Source organism: Aotus nancymaae, unplaced genomic scaffold (genome assembly GCF_030222135.1).
Source record: "Aotus nancymaae isolate 86718 unplaced genomic scaffold, 86718_ANA_hifiasm-v0.15.2.pri h1tg000076l, whole genome shotgun sequence".
Lineage (NCBI taxonomy): Eukaryota > Metazoa > Chordata > Mammalia > Primates > Aotidae > Aotus > Aotus nancymaae.
This window is the reverse complement of record NW_026988491.1, coordinates 12240248-12254838: the sequence shown is the minus strand read 5'-3', so window position 1 is coordinate 12254838 and position 14591 is coordinate 12240248. Positions and strand designations below refer to the sequence as shown.

At 57.7% G+C, this 14591-nt stretch overlaps 1 protein-coding gene across 5 annotated transcripts in view; it reads right to left on the bottom strand.

Moving 5' to 3' along the window:
• TRIOBP (TRIO and F-actin binding protein) overlaps positions 1-14591 on the bottom strand; it is a 79316-nt gene that overhangs the window by 13298 nt on the left and 51427 nt on the right. For 3 of the 5 annotated variants that reach the window (XM_064368021.1, XM_064368020.1, XM_064368022.1), the window contains 6 exons: positions 7902-7958; positions 4938-5045; positions 4732-4821; positions 4259-4368; positions 1167-1692; positions 57-167 (listed from right to left, as the gene is read on the bottom strand). In XM_064368021.1, coding sequence (XP_064224091.1) covers positions 57-167; positions 1167-1692; positions 4259-4368; positions 4732-4821; positions 4938-5045; positions 7902-7958 — 1002 coding nt within the window. Of the gene's footprint in view, positions 1-56; positions 168-1166; positions 1693-4258; positions 4369-4731; positions 4822-4937; positions 5046-7901; positions 7959-13548; positions 13730-14591 lie in introns of those variants that run through there. The other 2 variants (XM_064368024.1, XM_064368023.1) reach the window with 2 other exon arrangements.

The window sequence follows — 14591 nt, the reverse complement described above, 5'->3', positions numbered from 1 at the left end:
AACACCGCAATCAGAAACCTGCCCGTTCCCCACCAAAAACAGCCCCCCAGCCTTACCTGTGAGATGTAGCCCGGGGGGATGTGGCTGTCCTCCTGGGATCTCGGTGCACTCTGAGGAGCCTCCCCTTGGAGACGCCACGCCTCCAGCTGGGCCCGAAGAGCCTGAACCTACGAGGGAGGAGGGTGATCAGTGGGGCCTGGAAGCTGGGGCAGGGCTGGTGGAAGGCATTGAGGAGCCCACAGGCTGCCACCTCCACAAGGATGCAAGCCCAGCGTCCCTGGGAGGCTTAGGAATGGCTCGGGGTTTGAAAGAGGGGCAAGCAGCCCTGGAGTGAGATGGGGCCAGGGGACATGCTGGGCTGTTTCCTGGATGGTCAGGTCAATGACCTGGGAGAGACTTGGCCCAGAGAAGACTAGACAGGGTTGGGAACAGGAAACTGTGGTCACAGATATTTACATATCATGTAGGTGAGAGAGGAAACATCTTTGAGCCTCAGTTTTCCCGTCAGTAAAACTGCTAAGGTCCACCCTAGGGGTGGAGGCCACTGTGAGGATTCCATGAGTCAGTGCAGGCAGAGAGGCCATGTGCAGAAGATAATAAACACAATAACGGTCTCTCTCTTCTTCTTTTTAATTTAAGACAAGGTCTGGCTCTACTGCCCACTCTAGAGTGCAGTGGCTTGATCTTGGCTCACTGTACCCTCGCCTCCTGGGCTCCAGGCATCCTCCCACCTCAGCCACCCAAGTAGCTGGACTACAGGTGCACACCAGCACACCCAGCTAGATTTTGTATTTTTTGTAGACATGGAGTTTCGCCACGTTGCACAGACTGGTCTCGAATTCTTGGGCTCAAGTGATCCTCCCACCTTGGCCTCCCAAAATGTTAGGATTACAGGTGTGAGCCATTGTGCCTGGCAGGTCTCTCCCTTCTTTTCCCACTTCGCTTCTCTGTGGTCGCTAAGGGCAGAACTAGGGGAAAAACAAACAAACAAAAAAAAAAAACCAAACCAAACTACTAAGGTCTAAGGAAAAAGATTCTTGTTCACAGGAGTGTAGGGTATACACTCACAGCAGATCAGGGGTGAGCTCCCCATCCCTGTAGGAGTGCAAGACAAATGCCAGGGCATGAATGCAGGGACTGGAGGGGTGCAGGGGCGAGGGGCCTACCTCTTTCTCCAGTGCCTCATGGCTGTCACTTTGGGGCCCCCGGCGCTCTCCGCGGCTTTGGTTGAGCAGGGCAGTGAGTGGTACCCGCTTATTCTCCCGCAGAGGCAGCTTCTCTAGCTCCTGCCACTTCTTCTCGATTTCCTCACTGAGCCGGCTCTGCTGGTCCTCAGTCAGGGGGGCACCCAGGCCCCGGCGTGGCCCCTCACCAGCAGGCACCTCTGGGGCCCTGCTGTCTGTGGCCTCGAACCACTTGCGCCGCTCCTCGGAGCGCTGGGCCAGGTCCCGCTCCAGCTCCTCCTGCTTGGCTAGGCGGTCAGGAGCACGGGCCGGGGTGCGGGCCCGCTGCGGGGAGGCCTGGGTCAGCGGGGAGAGCTCCACGTAGTCCAGGGCCTGCCGTTGCCCGTCCGCCTTCCGAGGGCCACCCCGGCTGATGACCTCAGAGCCTGCCCGCTGCTCCCCTGCCTTCAGGGGGCCCTTCTGGGTGCTGTAGCTGTGTAGCGCGTTCTCCTTATTAGAGTCCGAGAGCCTAGGGCACCAGCAGAGCCACATCAGGTGGGTCCTCTCCCACTCAGTCCCACAACGAGCTCTTCTGGAGTGACACCTGTGTGCCAGGCCCTGTGCCAGGCCCTGTGCCAGGGGCTGGAGACAGACCCCAGGGAAGGAAGCAGCCTGACCTGAGCTTCCTGGCTAACAGAACCCGGGAACATCCCAGCTCCACCACTTGACATCTCAAGGGGCCCGCCAGGACACCTGGCTTCCCTTGCCCCCTCTTCTTGTAGGTTTCTCAAGGGACAGGGTCTCACTCTGTTGCCCTGGCTTAAGTAGAGTGGTGAGATCATAGTTCACTACAGCCTTAGACTCCTTACCTTAAGTGCTCCTCCTGCCTCAGCCTCTGGAGTAGCTAGGACTATAGTCATGCACCACCATGCCCAGCTAATTTTTTAAATTTTTGGTAGAGATGGGGGTCTCAATATATTGCCCAGGCTGGTCTTGAACTTCTGAGTTCATGTGATCCTCCCACCTCATCCTCCCAAAGCACTGGGATTACAGGCATGTGCCACCACACTGGCCCCTGTACCCTCTCTGAGCTTCAGTGACCTCATCTGTAACGTGGGACAGCACCACCTCTCGCTAGATGGATGTGAGGACTGGGTGGGCGAATGTGGAAAGCAGGCAGAAGGCTTTCTGCCAATGGTGATCAGTGAGTTGCTGTAGGAGACAATGGCCTGGGTTCCCGAGGCTCACAGTGGTAATGGGGACGCCCACAGTCACTGCTGATGGGGTGAAGACAGGGACCTCAGGGTGCACAGAGCACAAGTTGTAGAGACTCTGAACATCTATAGCAATTTCTTTTTTTTTTTTTTTTTTTTTGAGACGGAGCCTTGCTCTGTTGCCCAGGCTGGAGTACAATGGCACGCTCTCGGCTCACTGCAACCTCTGCCTCCCGGGTTAAAGCAATTCTCCTGCCTCAGCCTCCCAAGTAGCCAGGATTACAGGTGTGCGCCACCATGCCCAGCTAATTTTTGTATTTTTAAGTAGAGATGGAGTTTCATATGTTGGTCAGGCTGGTCTTGAACCCCTGACCTCGTGATCTGCCCGCCTCAGCCTCCCAAAGTGCTGGGATTACAGGCGTGAGCCACTGTACCCAGCTGCAATTCTCTTTATCCACAGTAATAAGTGAGTATGAAGTCACCCTGCCAAAAACTACACTTCCCAGTGTTCCCGCAGCTTCTTGTAGTCATGTGAATACAAGCTGCAGAGTGGGTGTGTCAGGTGGCTCCTGTGAAAGGGCAGATTGGGCCCCACCAGGCCAGGACTGCATATATCTGGGCCGTTCTGAAGGGAGAAATAAACATCTATCTCGGTTAAGCTACTGTGTCTGGGGTTTCTTTGTTAAAACAGCTGGACCTATACACTAAATAACAGTCCAACTGCACAGTACTTCAGAGTTCACAAAGCGCTCTGGCCACATCCTTGCACATGTACAGACATGACATGCTAATGTGACAGACAAGGACTCTGAAACCTAGACGTGAAAGCCTCTGGCCTAAAGCTGAATAGCCACAGTGTGGCCAAGCTGGGGGACTCTGCCTCTTCCCACCTTGGCTGAGAGGCACACCCCACCATACCTGGCTAATTTTTAAATTTTTTGTAGGGACGAGGTCTCGCTACATTGCTCAGGCTAATCTTGAACTCCTGCACTCAAGTGATCGTCCCATCTCAGCCTCCCAAAGCACTGGGATTACAGGTGAGAGCCACCACACCCAGCCCAGCCCCCTTTAATACCACACTCTGGGTTGAGCGCGGTGGTTCACGCCTGTAATCCCAGCACTTTGGGAGGCCGAGGTGGGCAGATCATGAGGTCAGGAAATTGAGACCACCTGGCCATGGTGCAGCCCCGTCTCTACTAAAATATAAAAATTAGCCGGGCATGGTGGTATGTGCCTGTAGTCCCAGCTACTCAGGAAGTTGAGGCAGGAGAATCGCTTGAATCCAGGAGAAGGAGGTTGCAGTGAGCCAAGATCGCATCACTGCACTCCAGCCTGGCGACAGAACAAGACTCAGTCTCAAAAAAAACTAAATTAAATTAAATTTAAAAAATACCACACTCTGTTCCCACTGCCCAGCAGCTCTCAGTCCCAGCCCCCCAGGGCCATCTGGGATTTATACTGTGGGGGGCTCTGCCACTAGGTAACTCAGCTCTCCTGCCCCAATGCCCATGGCAGCCTCCAGAGAGAGTGGGCTCCCCATCCCAGAAGGCATGGGTACTGATGCCAAACTACTTAGCCACCCCTTCCCAACACAGGGTTAGACACAGCCCCCAGGGCAGAGATAGAACAGCCCTCTAGCAGGGGCTTCTGACTCACAGGATCTCCTTCAAAGAGAAGGGGCCCCATCCATCACATGTGAGGAGGCAGATCAAACCTCTCACCCTCAGTGTATTTCAGGATGATGCCAAGAATGCTCACTGCTCTCTTCCCATGTGTGGATAGAGAAACAAGGGCCCAGAAGGCAAAGCCCTCAGTAGAAACCTACTCAGGGATGCAAGGCCAAGTGTTTCCCCCAAGGCCCCAGTCCAGCTTAGTACGTACTTGGTGACATCTGGGGCTGAGGTTGGACGCACGGTCTTTCTCAGAGCCTCAATCCAGTTCCGCCGGATGCCTGAGGTCATGGCCGACAAGGTATATACAGCATCCTTGGTCTGTAAGGCCACCGCACAGGTAGGTTGCCACATGGCCAGCCCCATGTCTTCCTCCCCACCATGGACCCCGGGGAGGCTGACCCTTCCTTCCCAGGAGGTGTCTAAGGTCTTGACTCTGGGGTGGGCACGGGGTACAAAACCTCCCTTCCACTGGCCTGGGAGGAGCCCTGCTGGCTCCAACGTCTTTCCACATATGCTAAGTGTTGGCATCACAGCTCTGTCTGCCTCTGAGGACAGAGTCTCTGGGTAAATGAGCGACAGGGATCCAGTCTCCATGGTGAGCCACATTCAATACCAAAACCTCCCCCAGGGGCCTCCAGCCATGCTGCCCACCACCAGCCCGCAAGCTGCACACAGCCTCACGTGGATCTGGAAGCCATAGTTGCGCTGCACCGCATACTCAGTGACATCCGTGCAGGAACGCAGGTCGATCTCACCATCCAGCTCATCTGCCTGGAGCAGGAGGGCCCACTATGGTCTACATGGGCCCTGGCGTGACCCACCCCACTGACCCCAGCCAGGCCACCCCAAGCCCTTCTGGGGGTTCATCAATACACCCCTGGGCTCACCTCCTCAGCAGTGGAGTCTCTGTAATATTTGAGGCTTGAATCTGTCAGCACAAACCAATGCTTCTTCCACTGCGAAGTAGAGGTGGTGGTGAGCGAGGGGGAGGGAGGCTGCAAGGAGGGTGGAATGAGAGAGCCAGTGTGTGCCATTGTACAGGTGTCCTGGGTGGCTGCCAAACTGACTATGCTGCACACAGGAGGGGTGCGGAAGCAGAAAATGCTGATTTGAGACCTGGCCCTTCCATTTTCTCTCTGAGCCTCAGAGGCAGCAACTGTGAAATGGGCTGGCTTCCCCTCCATAACTACCAAATGGGTTGGCTTCCCCTCCCTTTCCTTCTTGGAGCCCTTTTTAAGATGGCCAAGGCTCCTCAGGCACCCCACACCCAGTGCAGACAGGGAGGGGTGATGACCTGTGTAAGCAAGTCAGGGACTTAGTGGGGCCAAGACTTCATGTCTTTTTCCATATTCCCCAGATCATCACCATGGTCAAGGACAACAGTCCCTCGGGGAGTAAGACTGGATGGAGCCCCGGGGTAGGGGTAGGAGTGAGTGCCAGGCACGATCTGCATTTTTTTTTTTTTTTTTGAGACGGAGTTTTGCTCTTGTTGCCCAGGCTGGAGTGCAGTCTGTGCGATCTCAGCTCATTGCAACCTCCGCCTCCCAGGTGCAAGCAATTCTCCTGTCTCAGTCTCCTGAGTAGCTGGGATTACAGGCACCCCCGACTACCCCTGGCTAATTTTTGGTATTTTTAATAGAGATGGGTTTCACCATGTTGGCCAGACTGCTCTCAAACTCCTGACCTCAGGTGATCCGCTCAACTCAGCCTCCCAAAGTGCTGGGATTATAGTCCTGAGCCACCGCGCCCGGCCACACAGTCCGCCTCTTGATCTGCAGGCCGGCTACCTGCATGTGCAGCGGGTGAGAGCACACTAACCTGTACGTTTAGGATTTGTGATTGGGTGCATTCCTGCAGTGCCTGTCTCTGCTCCAGCTGGGGGCTAGATTGGCAGGACACGTAGGAAAGGGGTGGGGGCGCTAGAACAACCCAATAATATGCCAAGCCCAGCCCACCTCTGGGCTTCTGGAGACTCCACTGTAATCCCAGTCTCGGCCCGCCTACTGCCAGGGTCAGTGCACGTCACCCGGTCCCCAGCCCTCCTGGGGTTCCTTCGCATCACCAAGCCCTGTCTGTGCTGTTGGGTGTTTCACGTACTTAGTTTTCTCTCCTCAAGAAGAGGGTGAGTTTTCAGGGGGCATGCAAAGACGACACTTTCTACTTCTTTCCACATTGCCTCCCTGAGAAACAAGGTTTTGCACCCAAGAGTTCCCTTGCTCGTTGTGTGCCTTTAGGCAAGTGTCTCCACTTCTCTGAGCTTCAGTCTTCTGACCCATAAAGGACAGCTATAAGAAGTCCCTATGCCTGGCGTAGGTCCTTCACGGGAGGTGGAGGTTGCAGTGAACCAAGATTGAGCCACTGCACTCCAGCCTGGGCAACAGAACAAGACTCTGTCTCAAAAAAAAAAAGAAGTCTCTACACCTTCTAGTGAGGTAAGAGGTGCCTGACCCTCTCTTGTACGTATGGCTGTCATGGCCCTTGGCATAGGCATGGACACCAGGTCATTGAGTTTGTTCTGGGAGGCCAGGCCTCTTAGAACCATTCTGCTCTCACTGAGTGAACTGAATTGCTACTGCAGACCTCAACTGCCTCTCTGTAAAGTAGGACAGGGGTTCTATGCCAAGTGGTTTCTTTAGATTTTCCAGGCCTAGCCTACGACTGTCTGAGATGGAAGCTGGGTGGAGCTCCATGGGCCTCAGGTGTGCTGAGTTCTGAGCCTGGGTCTGCCCCAGGTGCTCCTAGGCCTGGAAGAGACCGACACCCTTGTGTGCCTGTCTCCTGTCTGTGCACCAAGGGGTTGGGCTGGCTGAACTCCCAGGGCCCTTCCAGCTCGGACATTCCAGAACCCTGTGATAGAGGATGAGTAATGGCCAGCTCTGGGTGGGGCTCGTAATCCCTCTGCCCTCCGGGGACCCTGGGTGGGGAGGCCAGGAAGGGGTCACTGGCCAGGTGCCAGCCTTTGTGTGAGCCTAGAGAGCAGTCGCCAGGGGCAGCGGGCAGGCAGCGGGTAGGGAAGGCTGTGGGCTGGAGGGAATAAAACATGTGGGCCGGAAACACAATGAAATCCCCTCTGGCTCGGAGCCCTCCCCGGCATGCAGGCTGCACGCAGACCGGAGCGGCAGGCGCATGCAGGGCCAGGGTGGGGAGACGCTCCCGCCCAGGCAGGGTGGGCAGGGAGCCAGCCTGGCAGCCGAAAGAACAGAGCTGGGAAACAGGCACTGTCCCTGCTGATTCCAAGGACACATATGCCACAGGAAGGGAAGGGTCTTTAGCTGAGCCCACAGTAAGTGCCAGGGGCTGTTGGCACCTGTACACGCTTGATCTCTGTGACCTTGTTATCCACCTGGAAAGAATCGCCATTATCTATTATGCCCATGTCACAGATGTGGCCACTGAGGCCTAGAGGAGGCTGTGACTCAACCCCAACCAGTGGGGCTCCAGGTGGGTGAAACTCCAGCACCTGGGCCCTGAGCCCCACCCCTTCAGCCCAGGCTTTAGGAATCTGTGTCTCAGACCAGACAACTTCCATCAGCCCTTCCACCCAAGACCCTCGACTCCCAGTCAGGCTCCTACTAAGGTGGGAGGGCCAAGATGCTCTTGATGAGATCATGGGATAGGGCGCTCGCTGGGCATGAGGGGCTAGATGGCCCCCACCCTGGTCCCTTTTACACACTGCAGACTGCTCCAGGAGACAGAAGTCTGATGGGCAGCCCCTGCCCCCAGGGTTCTCACACCAGACCTGGCCCCCACCCCTACCCCCAGAAGCCAGGGACAGCTCAGCCTCCTGGGATGCCCCGGGGCCCGACATTAGCACAAGCCAGTCTCCTCCCATCCAGCCTTGGTCTTCCTACCTCTCCAGGATCATCCAAGATTGACATCCATCCCTTCTTGAAGTTGAGCAGATCGGGCTGTGGGGAGAGGAGGAGGGAGGTGAGTCGGGGCCAGCAGGAAGCTGATGGGGGCTGGCAAGGGGGACATGCTGCACCCACCCTGCCCCCAAGTCCTGTGGGACCGAGCTCTTAGGAAGCCAGCCAAGAGGGCTAAGGGCATAGGTAACCCCCAAGTCCAAGCAGGCTCTCCAGCCACTGAGGCAGACCTAGCCTCTTTCCTGATAGCGGAACTTGGAGAGCTGCGAAGTTGGGCTGGGTGGGTGGCACAATCACCCAGATGTCCCAGGGCCCTCCCTCCAGCCCACCCCTCACCCAAGAGTGGGAGAGAGGGGCTGGGAGGACTCTGCCTGTAAAGAAACCTTCTGAGAGCTCAGAAGGCAGCCCAGACCAGCGGCACTGTGCAAACTGTCCAGTTCCTCCCTCTGATGAGGACCAGGTGGCCTGAGGGCACCACACCTCATGCTCCTGCCTGGCCTGCCCCACGGGCCCTCCTGTCGCCCCACCAGTCCTGCCCTTCCCTTGGCTCCAGGAGACTATGGGAGGTAGAGCCAGTAGCAGGCTGGGGTCAGGAACCCTCTGGTCCCCCCCAGATCTCTCTGGGAAGCTAGGGCACCTCAGTACCAGCAAGCCCTACCTTCTGGGTGCTGCCCAGAGGGGCATAGCCCCGGGATCTGGGGGCTGCCAGCTGTAGCATGTTCCATGGGGGCCGTGCCAGGCACCCCCACCCAGGTCTAGATAAAGAAGTTGCTCATCCCAGCATTTTTCTCCCCATGCCCATCTGGTGGGTGTCAACCACCCGACCCTCCCTGCCTGCTGGGGAGACCTCTGTCATCTAAGTCCTGGTCCCTCTTCGGTCTCAGCTCCTGCCACCAGCTGGGAGGAGGTGGCCACCTGTTGCCATGGCTCTAAGCCTACCTATCAGCACCTACATCAAGGCCTCACTAGGCCAAGGTGTCTGGTTGCGTGCAGAGAGCGGGTGGCATGGCTCAGTGGGGTGGGTGGTGACAGTGGCAGCTGGAAACCAGAGCCACCTTGCCTGGCCACCTCTCCTGACCCACCCTCCTCCCACGGAGTCCCTTCTCAGGTAGAGGGAGTGGACCAAGGGGGGCTTGGGGCAGCTGAAGATCCAGAACCCCCCACAGCCACGGTGGGCGGTCCCAGTAGCATGGCATCCCAGCCCCTCCCTGCATGCCTCTAAGAGAGAGACACAGGCTCTGCTCAGAGCTGAGAAGCCCTGGGGCTGCATTTGTCCCTCTGCTCTCTACTGCCCACCGTCTTCCACCTGAGACAGAGGCTACCCCGGGCGACCCTAAGCTAAGACTGAAGATTGGTGACCACACCTGGCTCTACCTTCCTTCAGTCTGGGACCTCCTGTGGCCCCAGGGCCTTGCAGGGGAAGGGACCTTACCACAGCAAGGCTCACAGAAAACTTGCTGAGGAAATATCTACCCTCTTCTATCCCCCTGGTCTAAATTCCTGTGCTTTATGGGCAGTCTCCCCAACTCCTAGCTAGCCCAGAGGAGCCAGGCTTCCTGGGCCCACAGAGCTGACACCACTGGGCGGGCCCAGGCATAAGTCCTTGGGCCAGGGCTGGGAGATCAGGGGCAGGAATGATGGAACCTCTAGGGCTGCCTGGGAAGTGGAGCTGCCATGACCTTCCTAAGTCACAGCCCCTTTCTGAGTCCTGGCTGCCTGATGTGGCAAATGATGGGGCAGTCCTTTCCTCCTGCAGCTTCCGACAGGACTGAACGTGTCCGTACAAGGAGAAGCCTGGTGATCCTCCAGAGCCCAGTACAGACACATCACACACCATGTCAGGCACGCCATGACACAGTGACCTTGGGATTATGAGGTCACTGATGTGAGTTTTGTTTTGTTGAGACACAGCCCTGCTCTGCTGCCCATTTTGGAGTGTGGTGATGCAATCACAGCTCACTGCAGCCTCAACCTCCCGGGCTCAAGTGATCCTTCCACCTCAGCTTCTAAGTAGCTGGGACGACATATACACTCCACCATGCTCACTAATTTTTTTTTTTTTTGTACAGAGGGGGTCTCCCTGTTTCCCAGGTTGGTCTCGAATTCCTGGGCTCAAGTGATCTGCCCACCTCGGCCTCCTAAAATGCTGGGATTACAGGCATGAGCCATTGTGCCTGGCCAACCAATGTGAGTTTTCAAACTGGCAGGGAAACCTGTCCCCAGGGTCAAAAGGTCCCACCATCTAAATCTCCCACGATGCCCCTTCATACAGGGCTCTTCAGGCCCAATTGCCTCTTCTTCACCTGCTGAAAGCCACCTTTTGGGAACACTGGCAGGTTCTCATGGCCCCACCTCCCACCTGGACAGGGACACAGCTCCCTCTATGCACCCTTGGGCTGGCAGGACTCACTAAAAAAGGCCTGGTGCCCCAAGCTTACTTAAAATTTCCAGGGATAGCGCCAGGTGGCTTTATTTATTTTTGAGACAGTCTCTCTCTGCTGCCCAGGCTGCAGTGCAATGGCACGATCTCGGCTCACTGCAACCTCCGCCTCTCAGGTTCAAGTGATTCTCTGACCTCAGCGTCCCAAATAGCTGGGATTACAGGTGCCCACCATCACACCCAGCTAATTTTTTTTATTTTTAATAGAGACAGGAGTTTCACCATGTTGGCCAGGCTGGTCTCGAACTCCTAACCTCAAGTGATCCACCGACCTGAGCCTCCCTAAGTGCTGGGATTACAGGCATGAGCCACCAAACCCAGCCTCTGGGTGGCTTTAAAACAAAGTCCAGCTTCCTCAGGATGGCAGGGAAGCACCATCACACCCTTCCAGCCTGGCCTCCCCTTGCTGAGGGGCCTGTGTTTATACTACTGCACAGTTCTTGCCGATCCCAACACAGCAGCACTCTGGGCCCTTCACATGTGCCGTGTCCTTGGCCTGAAATACTAGGCTTCCTCCTCCTCTGATGAGCAGGCAAGCCCCTACTCAGGCCTTAAGATTATGCTTAATGGCCACCTCTGAGGTCCCTTCACAGTCCATGCCACTCACCGCACCACCAGATGCCCCTGTCCTGGCCTCCCGTGGCCCCTCACTGAGGCCTCTGTTGCATCTGTGACTATCTTGGGGCCATTTACTTATCCTTCACAGGCTAAACTGACTAGATGCAAGTCACAGTCAGGGACACACTGTTTACCCACCAGGACTCAGCACAGATGGGGATGCAGGGAGTGTTTGCAGAAATCTCTTTTCTTTTTCTAAAGCATCAGGCACTGTTGTAGGCCAAGAAATTAGCTGTGACTGAGAGCTGTGGCCCCTGCCCTGGTGGACTGTAGGAGAGAGACAGTCTATACGGCACCAAATATAATCTGATGCCCAGCAGGCACTGGGGAAGGAGGCTCTAGGAGCAAAGCTGCACCCAGGCAAAGGCAAAAGAGGTGGAAAAGGATCCTGACTCCGTGAAGCCTCGGAGCCTCACACACTCACATACCTGTGCCACTTGCTCTGTATGGATCCCTGACTCAGGGCATGGGGGCCAGGGGAGGAAGGTACAGAAGGAGCACCAGCTAAGAGCAAGCTGAGGTCTGCATGGCAGCCAGGGTGAACTCAATGAATACTTTATTTTTTTTTTGAGACGGAGTCTCACCCTGTTGCCCAGGCTGGAGTGCAATGGCACAATCCCGGCTCACTGCAACCCCCACCTCCAAGTTCAAGCAATTCTCCTGCCTCAGCCTCCTGAGTAGCTGGGACTACAGGCAGGCGCCACCACACCTGGCTAATTTTTTGTATCTTTAGTAGAGACGGGGGTTTCGCCATGTTGGCCAGGCTGGTCTCGAACTCGTGACCTCACAATCCACCCGCTTTAGCCTCCCAAAGTGCTGGGATTACAGACGTGAGCCACCACACCTGAGGCCTCAGTGAACACTATTAATGGTGATCATAGCCTCCTCTCTGCTCTAAAACCTTTCATGTCTCCCTGTTGCCCCTGAGTAAGCCCTAGCAGTGAGGCCCTCCTCCCCAGATCCCTTCCTGATGCTCTTGCTAGTTCTTGAACACAGCCACTAGCTTCTCTGTCCACACTGCTGTCTCCTCGACAGTCCATCTCTGCCTGACAAAGCCCTATAATCACAGGAGGACACCTCCCTCGGGAAGGCCTCCTGCCACCAGCAGGGATGTGCTGTCCCTCCTCCAAGCACCCTTACTCTTGCTCTGCACGTGCTGCCCCCAGGACAGGCAACCGTGTACATTTCTTATCTCTCCAAAGAAAGAAAGCTGGAACAGACCTGGATACAAACTCTGGCTCAGCCTGGACTCTCTGAGCCACCTGGGGCATGACACTTCACCTCGCCACACCTTGGTTTCCTCATCTATTTGATGAAGACGTTACTACTAACCTTCAAGAATCAGATCTGGTAGCATGAAGGCAGCCGGCAGAGGGCCAGGCAGGCACCCGGTGGGCAAGGCAACCACTCTCCTCCTCCCCCCACATCCCTTCTGCTCCTAACAGGGAAGGAGAGGCTGCTGACGACAGGAAGGGCCAGCAGGGAGGTGGCAGGATGTCCAGGAGGAGGCCAAGGAAGTCCAGCCAAGGCATTCTGGCCATCACACTCACAGAGCATGCCACGCCCCCCAGCAGCCCAGCCTACTCATCCGCAGGGTCTCCACTCCGTTGAAAGACGACTGCTGGCGCCTGTGCACACACACACCCTGCTCATCCTCCCCTAGTAAGGCCACTGGGCTGTCAGAGCCTCCCTGAAGCACTAGCCAGAAATCAAAAGCAGCCCCACCCCTCCCTTCCCAAACATCACGGTCAGTGGGCCAGAGCACCAGGAAAGGAGGTACTCCTTCCCTTATACCTAGGATGACCACGGGCAACTCACCAATGCCCCGCCCCTGCCTCAGTTTACCTGGCTGTGAAGTGGGAAGTCCAGGGAACCCAGCTGTGAGGCTCAATATGCTAACCACGGCGCAGGTAATTGATGGGGCTTGGGTATAGCTCACCCCTAAGAGAAAAGCAAACCCCTGCCATCGCGCCCCCTACCCCGACTCGCAGGCTTGCCCAAGGCCCCAGGGCCGCGAGAGAACGTGGTATCCCAACGCTTAAGACGTCCCGGGACTGGCTCCCGGGCTGTGGGTGGAGCGGTCCGCCCCTTCTCGCCCACCTGACCTCGGGCCACCGGCCACACCGGGGGCCGGCCTGCCCAGGCCCGCGTCGAAGCGACCCATCCGCGCCCAGGCCCACCTCCGCCGCTCCCTGGGGCCCATAACCGCCCTGGGGAATCGGGTCTTCGCCTAGGGGGCTGGAGATGAGGTGCGAAAGGGTCACCCCGAATCCACCCGTGACGGGTGCCGCCAAGTGTGAGGAGGGGGCGGCCGGGACCGGTCGTTCCGACCCCTCGGGGTCGCCTGGGCTCAAGGGGGCGAGTGGACGAGGGAAGGCGAGAGGGGAGCCTGCGGGGAGGGTGAGGCCGGTCTGGCCGACCAGCCCCTCGGAGGTGGCCCCGTCTTCAGGCCCAGCCCTCCTCTCGCCTCAGAGAAGTGAGGAGGGGGCTGCCCGGGAGGGGAGGGGCTGGGCGCCCCTTGGGCCGTCGCCCTCCTCCCGGCCTGGGGCGCGGGCGGCTGCCGGGGGCACTCACCGTCATGGCGGCGCCCCGGGGCGGCGGGAGCAGGAGGCAGGAAGGTGGACGCGGCTCTCGGGCCGGGCTCCGCGGCGCGGGGACCCCGCCGCCGCCGCCGCCCCTCTCGGCCGCCCGCCGCCGCGCCTCCGGCCCTTCCCTTCCCCTGCGCTGCCCCGGCCCCTTCCATCCGCCCATAAAACTTTTTTTTTTTTCAAACTTCCTGGGAGGACCCGGGCGGGCCAATGGGCGGCGGGGAAGCCGGGACAAACAGCGGCGGGGGCCGCGGCGAGCCAATGGGAGCGCGGGCCGGGCCGGGGGCGGGGCCTGCCGCGACGGGACGGGCGCGCGAGGGCGCGCGAGGGTGGTGGGGCGGGCGGATGGGGCCGCAGGGAGGGGAGGGCGGTGGCGGCCGGAGGGCGGGCGGGCCCAGGCCGCGGGCGCGCTGGGAGGAAGGAAGGGCCCAGCGTGCAGGTGACTCCGTCCGGCTATGGCGCGGGAGTGGAGGATGCCGGCGGCCAGGCGTGGCACGCCTCGCCTAGACTGCGCTCCCCGCCTCAGCCCCGGAGCGATGGGTCCACTAGGGCTCGGCCCCTTGGTTTGGCGGGGACCGGGGCAAAGCACGAGTACTAACGACTCAGCGGGTCCCACTCGCCAAGAGTCGATTTTCGTCCTCACCGCTGTCTTGGGAGGAAGGTCTCATTTTACTAATGAGAAAACGGAAGCTCAGACGGGTGAGCCTATTTGCCCTAGGTCACACAGGAAGAAGAGGCGGAATTCTAGCGAGTAAGCTGGACACAAATTGAGTTCTTGGGTGGCAGGGTCTTTCCCAAATGCCCACTCTTCACAAATGGATTTTTTTTGGTTTGGGGTTTTTCAGGTGTAGGCTCAGGTTCACAGAACCCTTGGCCGATTGTTAGATGCCCTTTTCCTGCAGGTGAGGAGGGACTGCGGTGGAATTGGTTACTAAATGCACTTGGACGTCTTTGTAGCATGGAGATTCCAACCCAGTGTTACCTTAAGCAAGGTACCTCTCGGTGCTCAATTTCACTCTGTAAAATGGG